At 37.6% G+C, this 13,081-nt stretch overlaps 1 protein-coding gene across 1 annotated transcript; it reads left to right on the forward strand.

Annotated features, from left to right (window-relative positions):
• Window positions 1-5,740: 5,740 nt before the first annotated feature.
• Window positions 5,741-11,212, forward strand: hopx (HOP homeobox). Its single transcript, XM_061686415.1, has 2 exons — window positions 5,741-6,189; window positions 10,929-11,212. Exons 1-2 carry the CDS (start codon window positions 6,058-6,060, stop codon window positions 11,004-11,006), a joined length of 210 nt encoding a protein of 69 aa, XP_061542399.1. The 5' UTR covers window positions 5,741-6,057; the 3' UTR covers window positions 11,007-11,212.
• The last annotated feature ends 1,869 nt before the right edge of the window (window positions 11,213-13,081 follow it).

The following is a 13,081-nucleotide window of genomic DNA, read 5'->3' on the forward strand; positions in this document are numbered from 1 at the left end:
ATACACCAAGGATTAAAAAAATATATATAGTCACTTTACACCCTTTTACTTGTCTTGCTGAAAGCAGCCTGTTTAGCGGTGTCTCATCCAAGTGAGCAACTAGAAAGCCCCATATACAGCTGGACCGATGGCTTTCGTTACTATGACGACAAGGGGCAGAGCATCGAGTGTGCGGAATGTAAATTGAGTGCCCGTCGAGGGAATAAGTCTTTTCACTCTTAGAGGCAGCACTTCATACGCTACACTGTGTACGAAAGGCCCCACTGGCTATCCATGTCCATCCAACTTTCTGGAATCTGCCTCTTCGCTCCCAGATGTTTTTTTTTTTTTTTTGCTTGTGCAAGAAGGGAGTGGGAGGGTGGGCGACCTGGAACGGAGACCAATGATGACCGGGATTTGGGGATTATGTAATGTCCGTGTGCTGGAGTCCTTCGTGGAACATAATGAGTCACTGGTGCGGGTGGGGGGGTGCTGCCCCTACGGCTGCCCCCATTTCCCACAGCAACCACAGACAGACCCGCACGTATCAGATTCTGTATGAGGGTAAATCTTTTTCAATGAGCACATCTACTGTTTGTCTTGGATTGAGTAACCGTTTCCTTCTGTGTGCTTGCGTGACAAATTGATTGCAGTAGGCAATAATAGCCTTGGTCCACTTGCTTCTGTTTGCCAAGCCCACTTGTATGCAAATTAGCCATGCATTTTACGTGTTCTCAAGCATGAACAAAATAATAGTTGGAGATATTGTAAATAATCACATTTTCCATGCAAATATTAAACTCAATAAGTACGACTAATTAAAATACATATTGGTGGACAAGACCTACATATGTGAGCTTAGACAACAAAATTTAAACAGTTAATTTTCCATCAGGCTAATGTCTTTTTTTTTATATATATAACAAAGTAAAAATGAGTAGAAAACAGTTTAATACAAAGTTAAATTTCTACCATGTAAAATATTTGAAAATAAATTGGCAGATACTGTGCAGTGTGCATAGCCCTTTACGAGGTAAGAATGACACGTAGCAGTGTTCGTATGAAAATGATCAAGTTCATGTCACCTGGAGTGGAGATGAAGAAAATTGCAATTAAATGGGTTTTTACTTTTTTTTTTTTTTTTTTTTTTGTCTTAAGTCATCGAAATGAAAGTGTTAGTCTTTTTAATGTATTTTAATTTAACTCTTGATTTTGAAGTTCAATTATAAATGTATTTAATTACAGCTAAAAATATAAAAAAAATATACAAACTGCTGCAAAAACCTTCTCGAGAGTTAGTATAATGCTATAATTTTTGTCATTACAAAGCTTTTGTTATATAATTAATGTATCGGAAGTATCCATTCCCCCCCCAAAAAAACACACTTTTAATAAATCACGCATAAATATGTCAGTATTCTACTAATGGGTCATTATTTTTGTACAAAATACTACTAAATTATTGTTCGAACAAAATTGGTCAAATAAGAGCAAAAAGGCATGTAACTGAGGCTTAGTCAAAAAAAAAAAAAAAGATGAAGAAACCCTTTTTTTTAATACCCAAAATTTCTGATGGAGCATAATAATCGGTTTACATCATGGCGAAAGCAATCACTGGGAGGAAGTTGACACTTGTCCCGCGTGTAATTACGCGCGAAGACAAGCCGTGCCTGAGATATCTTGGTGCAGCGACGAATTGTGACTCACTCAGGCTGTCGCCAGGACGACCACCTCCAGAGTTTGTTGTATTTGCCTATTGGAAAACAAATGATAAACTCGAGAATGCAATTTCTGTAGAAATTGTGCGTGAATGCTGATGCTGAACCGAAATGTTGTGGAATTAAGTTGTCGAAATGTACACGACCCAATTCCGATGACGTTGGGATGTGCAAAACCGAATACAATGATTTGTAAACCCTTTAACAAAGTTTGAATATTAAATATCTCACCTTTGTAGTGTATTCGATTAAATGTAGGTTGAAAAGGATTTGAAAATCATTGTATTGTTTTTATTTCCGTTTTACACGATGCCCCAACTTCATTGGAATTGGGGTTTGTAGCATGTGGAACTTTAAAGTTGAATCGGTTGTGAAATATGTAAAGTATTTTATATCGTAATTTGGGAATTTGATGGTGAAAATTTGGGGAATGTGCGAGCTGAACAATTTGAAGTTGGATTGGTTTGAATTGGTTGAGAAATGTGGAAGGAGGTGATACATTTCTTAATTTGGGAATTGTCCGATTTAAAAAGTGTGAAATGTTGGGAATGTGAAAAGTAATTCAAATGATGTCCTGAATGAGTTTAAGAGTTTAAAGTTGCAATGTGAAGTATGAGGAACTTTTCTTGAATGTTTTGTGTGTGTGTGTGTGTTTAAAATGTGGAGCAACATGTCAAAAGTGGACTAGCGACACATAACAACAAAAGACTTTTGGTGCAGAATAACACTTCGCAATCACACATGAAAATGCAAAGTGTTTCACGCCGATCGTATTCCGACCAGATTTCAGAGCAACGTGCAACAGAGATTTGATTTCCGTGCAAAAGCGTTGCGAATTCCCCCCCCCCCCAAACGAGCAAGAGTGAAACACAGCTGATAACAGGAACACAGTGGGGTCAATACACACAGTTTATCTGCTATCACGCTAATGAGCGAGGATGCCGCTGCTCTAAATATACTTGTCTTATCTTGACAGCATGTCCTACACAAGGACACCAAACAATCTGCCCCCCCCCCCCCCCCGCCCTAGTTTTAAACATAATAAAAAGACACTTTTTTTTAAGGTCATTAAAATGGCACTTTTCTACTATATGTGCAGTGCTTTTGGTTCAAAATTCTTAAAAGCCTACTGGGATCTGTGAAATAGACTTTTTTTTCCAGTTGTATTTTTTTTTTAAAGGTCATTTCATAAATTCTTTAAAAGAAAAATCATTTTAAAGGAAATTCCCCCAAAATGTCACTTTTCTACTAATTGTGCAGTACTTATTGTAAACAATTATACTAAAAATATGAAGGGAAAAAAAACAGACCATTAGGATTAGTTGAATAAAGTATGTTTATTTTCATGTTTTAAAGGTTTTTTGTTTTTTTCTCCACTTATTTGAATGACGTCTATTGAATTCTAAATGAAATAGTCAGTCATCAGTCTTTGCTTAGTTTGGGCCACCATACTAAAAGCATTGTTTTTGTAAATACAGTGGACCTGCCCCCCCCCCCCCCAATACTTGCAGTTTGGTACCCGCAGATTCATCCATCTTTGGATTTTTATTTTATTTTTTTTTCTAATTTTGTTGTTGTTTGTTTTTCTGTTTTTGTGGGGGAGCCAACACTGAAAGCACTTATTGGTGGTTTATCCCCGCTTATTCAAGAATCTTTGGAGGTTAAAAAAAAGAAGACAAAAGCGAGAGAGAGAAATTCTAATGGCCGTTCATTATCTGAGGATTTTCCCTGTACAAGTATTTTATTTTATTTTAAATGGCATGTTTATTTAATGCTTGACTTGTATTCAGTTTTGTTTAAAATATGTGCAATAAAGTTCCTATATTTGTACAATATTTTTAATTATTTTTTTGATTAAGATTTACGATTTCCAAGAATTCAGCGACCAAGAGCGCTCATGGGATTCAATATTTATCATCCTCATCATCCTAATACATGTAATCTGAATCAATGTTTTCAAACTTTGTGCTTTGTTACAGTGTCGTGGTTTAGTTGTATTAAAAAATAGAGAGTTGATGTCATGTGATTACAACAGTCAAGGAATGAGATGTGGAGGATTATGTATTGACATTAACAGTACACACACTGGAGTTGGTTTTGTTTCCCAGTAGAAAATGAATTAGGATGTTTCTTTTCCCACATTCCTTGAGAGGAATTTCCCCCCTAAAACAAGATATCTCCTGGGGTTGTGCTGACTCCCAAATGAAGTGAGTTTACAGTGCAGGAAGTAAAGGGTCCCAACCTGCCGATGGTATTTTTTGCTCGGACAGGCCTGTCATCTATTGTGGACTCTCCCGTTCCGGCTCTTTTCGTAGGCTTTCGCTATTTCGAGCTCATTGTCTACATCAACAACATGGACTGGTCGTTCTGTGTCTATGTGTCTACTTGCCCCCCCAGTGTGACGCAAAGGCTAAAAATAAATGATTTGATTTGTGTTTTTAGTCAGGAGCGATTATGTATCATGTGCTAGCTGAAGAGTGGCTTTTGATGTTAATCTAAATTGATACATTAATTCAGTTTTCTGAACAGTAACTGTAGGGTTGGATGTTATGTTCCTTCAATGTTGTTTTTTTATTTTACTTCATTTTAATTATTCCTATTCACTTATTTTAGATCAATGATTAATATTTATGTTCCTATTTTGTTTCAGTCGAATTTTATCCATTGTATTTAGTTCTCTGTATTTCATTTTAATTTCAATTTTATTGCATTTATTAATTAGTTTCAATTTTTTTATTTGATTTACTTTTATACTGTCGTTTTCCTCCCTTTATATAGACATTTCTTTACTTGTATTTTAATCATTTTTAATAGAATTTCACTTTGATTTTTATTCATTGATTTACTTACTTTTATTTCACTTTAGTTTTTTGTATTTTTTTCTTAAACATTACCTGTTGAACAATTCTGTAAAGTGTGTCCTCATTGCTCAAAGCATCATAATAGCATATCCCTTTTCTTATCACACCGTCAATAACGAATTCCAAGCGTTTCCTCCTTTTCCTTTTCCTCAGTATTCTACGAAGTATACAATGTTTGTCTGTCATAAACTGGCAGTTTATCAGCATGGCGTGTCGCCATGGTGACCAATAGTGTATGATTGACTAGGGCGTGGTTCACAATTTTATTTTATTTTTTTTAATATTACTTCAAGTGAAGTCCGGAAGTTGACACTTTTACCTGTTATGTCAATAAAAATAAACTGTCATCATTGTAACATGGCTCTACAAACTGTAAACGTAGCTTGAATGAGTCACGTTTCAATACACTTTGCATGTAGTCTCTTTTTCAAATAAAAAAATTACTGTATGTAATTTTTATGTGTGTAGTTTGTTTTACATTTGAGTCAAATCTGTGTGATGTCATATTTTCTGGAATTAAAAAAAAAAATCCATGATTTCCTTACCTCAGTCTGCATGTAGTATTCCTCTATACCGCGATACTGTTTCTCGTCAGCATCAGCACCATGGACACGCAGGATCATTGGTTGCTTATGTCACTTGGAATTCTCTAAATCAATGACATTTGAAGAATGTTAGCAACCAATCGATGACGTATGCTATAATGTGCATGAAAAAAAAAAAGTATATATAATCTATAATACAGGTTATTGAGGGACCAGTCATTTCCAATGTACATTGCAATCAATACAATGAAGTTTATTTTTATTTGTTTTTCGAGAAACAGACTTGTAATATTTTAATCTGCGGCAATTTTGGTTTTTATATTAGTAGTGGGCGGCACGGTGGCCGACTGGTTAGATCGTCAGCCTCACAGTTCTGAGGACCGGGTTCAATCCCCGGCCCCGCCTGTGTGGAGTTTGCATGTTCTCCCCGTGCCTGCGTGGGTTTTCTCCGGGCACTTCGGTTTCCTCCCACATCCCAAAAACACGCATTAAGTGACAACTTTAAATTGCCCGTAGGTGTGACTGTGAGTGCGAATGGTTGTTTGTTTGTATGTGCCCTGCGATTGGCTGGCAACCAGTTCAGGGTTTACCCCGCCTCCTGCCCGATGACAGCTGGGACAGGCTCCAGCACACCCGCGACCCTAGTGAGGAGAAAGAAGCGGCTCAGAAAATGGATGGATATTAGTATTGAGTTAAATGAACACGAGTTACAGTTACAGCTAGTACTTTATTGCGACCTCTCCAAGCTGCCACTGAAATCATGACATCACTAGCACGAGTCCGTGACGTCAGAGCCCCGCCTCCACCGGAGGAGTACTCCGACCTCCGGGACTCTTGAAGCTGTGGACGCCGGCGGAGCCCCCCCTCACACGCCGGCGGAGTTGTCCGAGAACACGCCGCCGAGCCTGCGCTCCGTACAGCCGAACGTCCTCCTCCGGAGGAGACGAAGACGACATGGAGCGCATGAAGCTGTCCGAGTACCAGGCGAAAGTTTTGGAGGAGAATTTTAAGGCGAACCGGAATCCCGACGAGACGACGCTGATGCTGGTTGCCGCCGAGTCCGGACTCTCTGAGGCGGAGACGCGGGTGAGTCCTCCCACCAACGCCGGATGGATGCAAGTGCGGAACCACGCCATTAGAATTCGACAATAATGTACTCATATGTCGTTTGATATGTTTTTATTGAAGCATTTACTGCGATTATTGGCCGATTTCGCTACACTTTAATCAACACTATATTAGTTTGGATTATTTTATAAGGTTTTTTTTTTTATAATTAGATGAATATTTTACATACTTGAATATGATGAAAACATTGTAAACACCCTACAATTATTTTTTTAATAATTACAATATTTTAGATTTTTACATTATTATTTTACACACATGAACATATCAAATTGTGCATTTATTTACACTTTAAAAATACAATCTATTACTGTATTAACATTTCGTCAATATTTTATTTCAGTATTAGTGTCAATTATCCCCGTTCAATCATGACGAACACTTAATTGACAAAACATATAACATTTTTATAGTAGTTTAGAGTATTTTTTATTTTATTTGATAAGTATATTATTTTACACACTAATGTAATAATGAAGTAGTATAATACAAATAAAATGGACTATATACTTAAGCACATTATTTTATGTCATTGTATTTTTATTTTGGCATAAACTACGAATATTCCCATACGTCATCATGACTACCACTTGAATTTCATTTTATAAATATTATAGATTTATTTTAGATCTTTTTTATGGTCATATTGTAGATTATTGTTTTAGATGATTTGATATAATTCATATTTTACACTCTTGGATTAAATAAAGATATTTTAATGTTTTTATTTTATATTTTCTTTATTTTTTTCAGATTATGCATCCTAAACAGTATTATGTTTCAGAAAAAAATACCCAAAATAAGCGGTGTTTCTCCCCCCCCAACCCCACTCCCCCGTGTATAAAAGTGCACTGCATCAATTGGTTGAGAAATGTGGAAGGAGACATTTGTAATGTGACACTATAAACATACACGCTATATACGAGATACAGTGTCATTAAATAAATCTAAAACATAGTTCAGCACATTACTTCCATTCACTTTTAAGTTTTATTGTGCAACCACTTGGCCCCTCTGAACTCTTTTGCGGTTCGTCTTGGAATTGAGAATGAACTTGGTCCATGTCATAGATCAAAAAGTAGCACTGGGATGAAATTGTCCGACACTGGAAAATAAAAGTACAATCCCCTCCCCGCTTTTTACTCGAAAATAAACAAATTAATCATGTGCAACCAATGTACCCGTTTGAACTAAGTAAACTCAAAAGCAAATAATATTTTAATATTAAAGTGTAACAAACTATTTTCCCATTGAAAAGAACTGTTGGAATAATAAAACCTGAAGAGAAAAAAGCAGTGTCCTCTAAGTAAAGGTACCAAAGTGATGCGGGCACGCCCATTATTTCCCTCACATGTAAATAACCGTGTTTACATATAAACAAAGCCTTGCTTTCACGTCGTGTTTCTAAAACACTTTCATCCATCCACTTTTTCTGCATGTTAAGCTAACAAACCAGTTAGTCCAGTTTTGACAGCATAGCACCAGTGTGAATCTGCAGCAGAAATAAACCTAATCAAATAGTCATCCAGTAGACTTGATGAAAAACTGTCCATGACATGAAATGCAGAGGACTCAAATCAAAATTTACCTTTGGCCCATTTGGGGATCTCACCTTTAAACCAGCCACGTGATAATGACACTCACCTCCAGATCAGACAATCAATAGTTTAAAAAAAAAAAAAAATGACAGAACGTTACGGAGAAGTCAAGTAAGGACAGAAATGTTATTATTTTGAGGTGAAAACAACCTTTTAAATATTTGAACACAAACGGTGGAGCAACACATTTAGGCAGATATTATAACAATACTCACAGGCACATAGTCTTTGTCCTCAGAGAGGACTGCAGTTTACCAAAGAGTTGTGACAGACTATGTATATCTGTTGTACTGCCTCCAGGTGGCCAAGGCGTGCACACCAGAAGGATCAGTACAATGTCCACTGAATTCAAACAGAAGTGGCAAAAGCTGTTTGTTTACATTCGGTTTCATTACATCAGTACTGTATGTTTTCATAATGTACAACATTATAGAGTGCTACAGTATTTATTTTCTTATTTGGAAAAAAAAATTTTTTTTTGAAGGGGCTGGGGTGGATTAATGGCACTTTCCTTCATTTTAGTGAGGAACGTTTTGAGTTACGAGCGTGGCCACAGAACTAATTAAACTCTTATCTTGGGGCACCACTGTATAGCTATCCTTGTGTCCATCCATCCATCCATCCATCTACTTCTTCCTTTCGTGTGTCTGCATATTTTGACATGTGCACGTGTGCGCTACAACTGTAAACACACACACACATCAGGTATTTACGAGTGCTTCTATTCATTGTGTGCGGCGGGGCTCGGTCTGGTCTGGGTGGGGTGCAAGGTTCACATGTGGCGCCTGATCAAAAGACCTGACTTCATTTCCTCTCAAGTGTTTTTGGATTGTTAACAAAGCCCTCATTGGAGACGGTTCAACTCCACAAACACACACAGTAACACACAGGGCTGCGTGCCACTCCCCGTTTCACATAAACCGCGTCTACAATGTGCCGCAGCCTCCGTGCGCCATGCGTTTGAGCACCTTGTTTGTTTTGCGTGGACACGGCCGAAAAAGCAGAGTCAACTCCGCCTCGGTTATGTAACGGCGAGAGGCCCAGCAACGTATAATACAACGTACAAGTCGCCAATCAAAACTACACCCGAGAAAAATATACTGAGAATAAACTGCTGCTGAATTAGTGCCGAGGACATTTACTTCCCTCCATCCATCCATTTTCCTTACTGCTTATCCTCACTATGGTATTTCTAAGCATATAGAGTACTGTTCAAAAATAGCCTTGGGGCAACATGTTTTTTCTGTCTTTATGAGCAAACTTAATGCACTAAAAATGTATACTCTTTCACAAAAACTGTATTTGGCCATTACTGAGCTTCATAGAAATACATGTTTGTATTGTTATTGTTTGAGGATAAGCAGTTCAGAGAATGGATGTGTGGATAGACGGATGGACATGAACAATAACTGGACTTCTGTTGTCCAATATGGTAGATTTGTCAACAGTGATGTTGGCATGCGCCAGTGATTTTTCGAAGTCTTGAGCTGACACGCTAGGGTTCTTTTTTTTTTTTTTTTAACCTTATTGAGCATTCTGCATTGTGCTCGTCGTCGTCTTGACAGGCCGGCCCCTCCTTGTGGAAAAGGCGCAACAGTGCTGAACTTTCTCCATTTATAGACAATTTTTCTAACTGTGACATTATCAACTTGAAGACTTTCATAGATTTGTAACCTTTTCCAGCAAGTCAACAATTCCTATTCATAGGTAACGAGGGATGGTACACATCAGGAAAGGCTTCTTGACATGAGACAATTGTAAACCAGTGCGTGTTTTCTAGAAGTTAAAGTAGCTTTAAGCCACACCTCCAATCTTGTCTCATTGATTGGACCCCAGGTTGGTTTATGCCTGACTCTGATTAGCTCTTGGAGAATCTGGAGCCTTGAGGTTCACTTACGTTTTCCTCCCTGTCCTGTGAATATTTAGGTTATTTTCAATAAAAATACAAAAACATTTAATTGTGATTAAGATGATCAGACCTTTTTTTTTTTTACCAGTTTGTGCAGAAATGTAAGAAATTCCAAAGGGTTCACATCTTGTTCCTCCCACTATAACCTACTTTAGACCTGGGCAAACAAACTTTGAATCTACTTTAAATTTGAACCAAACGACTCAAAACTTACTAGACTTAGATCAACAGCGCTAGAACCTCCTTTAGACTTGGAAGAACTGACATAGAATACAGTTAAGACTTCAAATAACTGAAAGACAAACTAAGAGTTTTACTGGCAGATTTAGCACCTTGAGTCAGACAATCTGACTTAGAACCTACTTAAAACTTGGACGTATAGATGGTTCTTTAGACTTGGATGAACAAACTTAAATCCTTCTTTAGACTTGGAACAAATCACTTTGAAACTACTTAAAGACTTGGAGCAGCAAATTTAGAAGCTATCTCAGACAACTGACTTGGCTCTGACTTTATATTCCTAAGTACCTTGGAATCTAAACTTGGATGAAAAGACCAAGATCCTACTTTAGACAATTGACTTAGAACCTACAAAAGACTTGTACGTGCAGACTTAGAACCTTAATTCAATTCAGACAAACTGACTTAGAACCTACTTAAGACTTGGAACAACTGACTCAGAACCTAGTTGAGACTTAGATCATCAGACAAAAGCTTGTATAGACCAATTGACTTGGATCCTACTTTAGACTCCCAAATACCTTATAACCTACTTAAGACTTGGATGAACAGACTTAGATCCTACTTTAGTCTTGGAACAAATGACTCAGGACCCAGTTTAGCCTTCAAGCAACTGGCAGGGAAGCTACTTGAGACTGGGACCTATTGACTCGGCACTTAGTCCTTTATACAAGCAATGAAGTTCAGCGAACAAAAAAGACTTTGGACCCACGGATTCAGGACTTACTACGTGGAGTACCTAGCGTGTTTACAAAAGCCACTGTTTTGTTTGAAACCCTTGTTAAGGGAATCACAAGTGCACCTATTATAAGGACTATTCCTCCCAGGTCTGTTACATCATTGCTTCTTGTCTTTCAGTTTCTGCAGGTGGTTTTGGGCACCCCCTCTCAAAATATAAAAACAGCCCCAATTGTTTTAACACATCCCTTCTTCTGCTGTGTTCTCTCCAGAATTGGTTCGAGCTGCGTAGGGCCCAGTGGCGCCAGGCCGAGGGTCTTCCGGCTAAACTGGGCTCTGTGTTGGATTGAGACCCATCCACACCCGCCCCCCCCAACTCCTTTTTGGACCTTTTTCCTGGAACTTCCTCTTCTTCCTGCCTCCTAGCTCTTTTTATTTTATGTATGAAGATATTTGAATTTAGGCAAAATGAAGGTGTTTGTGTGCTGTTGAATATATAACTGCTGTGTTTACATGAAATGACAGATTATTGTTAATAAATTAAGAATTAAAATGGCTTCTCTGTGCTTTGTGTCGTATTTTGGGGGCTTTTTGACAGTGGTGGGAAGTGAGAAAGTACAAATACTTTGTTCCTGTACTTCAGTAGATTTTTTCAGGTTGTTATACTTGAGTATTTTTTCTGAAGACTTTTTACTTTTACTCCTTACATACGAAAACAGATATTTGGACTTTATACCCCCTACTTTGTCAAAATGGGCTCGGCCCTTTTTTTTTTCCTGTAGTGGGAAGTAACCAAGTACAAATGCTTCGCTAAGGTACTAAATAACAACAAAAAACATGTTTTACATTTGTACTGTACATTTCAGACTGCACCTTTTCACTTCTACCTAGGTAAAGGAGTTGAATCAGTACTTCACCAGGAACCTTTTTTTTTTTTTTTTTTTAATTCTGTACTTTTATTTAGGTACTGGGTTGGTACTTTTGACACCAGATTTTTTAAACAGTTTCCTCTGACGTATTATTTGTTGCCTGACGAGCCAGACTCAAAGGCTGCATGCAGCCCACGGGACGGACAGAAACACGAGCCGGACGCGCCGATCAGCATCACGGGACAAACAAACGACAGGTGTTGTCATTCCATTGTCTGCAAAAAGGATGTGAGCTCATCGTCGTGCGCTAGCTTTGGCCCGCTAGCTCGGCGCACTGTTGATGCTAATGATAAAAGGTACAACAATGAGCACTCGAGTGTCTTAGGCAGCTGCCTTTCCTGTTCTGATGCCATTAGTGTTTTTAAAAATTATAATTCAGCCATAAACGACAAGAAAAAAGTGAGCAATCATTCAAAGGTCGATTGTATTTTCACTCAGGGATGCAGCACTTCATCACCAAGCTGCCCAATTACACTCACGGTATTACTTTGGTTGGTTTTTTTTTGCGATGTGTTTGCTGCATGTGCCACATGCATGGATCTGCACACTAATTACCAAGTATAATGTGATGACTTGGTGATAAAGTGAGTAAAAATACACATTGCCAAATATGGTTCCTTGCTCTATTAAGCACTGAAAATCTGTTTCTGAAGTGAGTGTAAAGGAAGGAGGGCAAGGGTCAGATGGAGGTTGTGGTTTCCTGCTGAAAGAATATGTGGTGAGAAAGTGCCTGCATAACCTGCTTGACTGAAACCACCTAACAGGTACTTCTGGTATAATGCTCAAAGTAGGATTGTGTTTAAGCCATAAACATGCACAGAGTTCGTTTTAAACTCCAAACGGGGATTTTGTGTAAAATCGTGTGACTGATCAGCATGTGGGTGTGTTGCTGTGTCGTCACACCCTCAAAACAAGCATATTAGGAAAAGTTCTTTTTCCAAAACATCATAAAATCCAAATTGAAAAATGATCAATCTTGCCATTCAATGTGTACAGGCTCTATTAAGTTGTGTTTTTATGTTTAGACTGAGCAAAACATTATTTTGAACAGGATAAAATTAATGTTAGTCATAATAATAATAATTCTAAGTTTGGTTTAATATGTTCACTGTACAAACACATCTCAGTCAGGTTCTATTAACACTTTATATAATTTTTATTTCAGACATTTATCAATAATTCGAAGTTATGTTATTCGTCTGTGCAAATTGTCAGTCACCCAGGTCATGCTATTCCACGAAAATCTAGGGAAGTGGACTCGTTTGTGGAATTTGTTGGTTTTTTTTCTTGTTTTCTGAAAAACTTTCAAAAATGACTGGCAACTATACAAGATAATGTTTATTATGTATTACTATATTATATATATATTATTATGTACCGTATACAGTACTGCGAAATGGTGGTTAATAATATTAATCTTATTTTTAATACCTTGAAATAATATAATACACAGCTATACGATTGCACTAAATATGTTCATTTTTATTGAAAATTTA

This window comes from Phycodurus eques, chromosome 9, assembly GCF_024500275.1.
Source record: "Phycodurus eques isolate BA_2022a chromosome 9, UOR_Pequ_1.1, whole genome shotgun sequence".
In the NCBI taxonomy this organism is placed as follows: domain Eukaryota; kingdom Metazoa; phylum Chordata; class Actinopteri; order Syngnathiformes; family Syngnathidae; genus Phycodurus; species Phycodurus eques.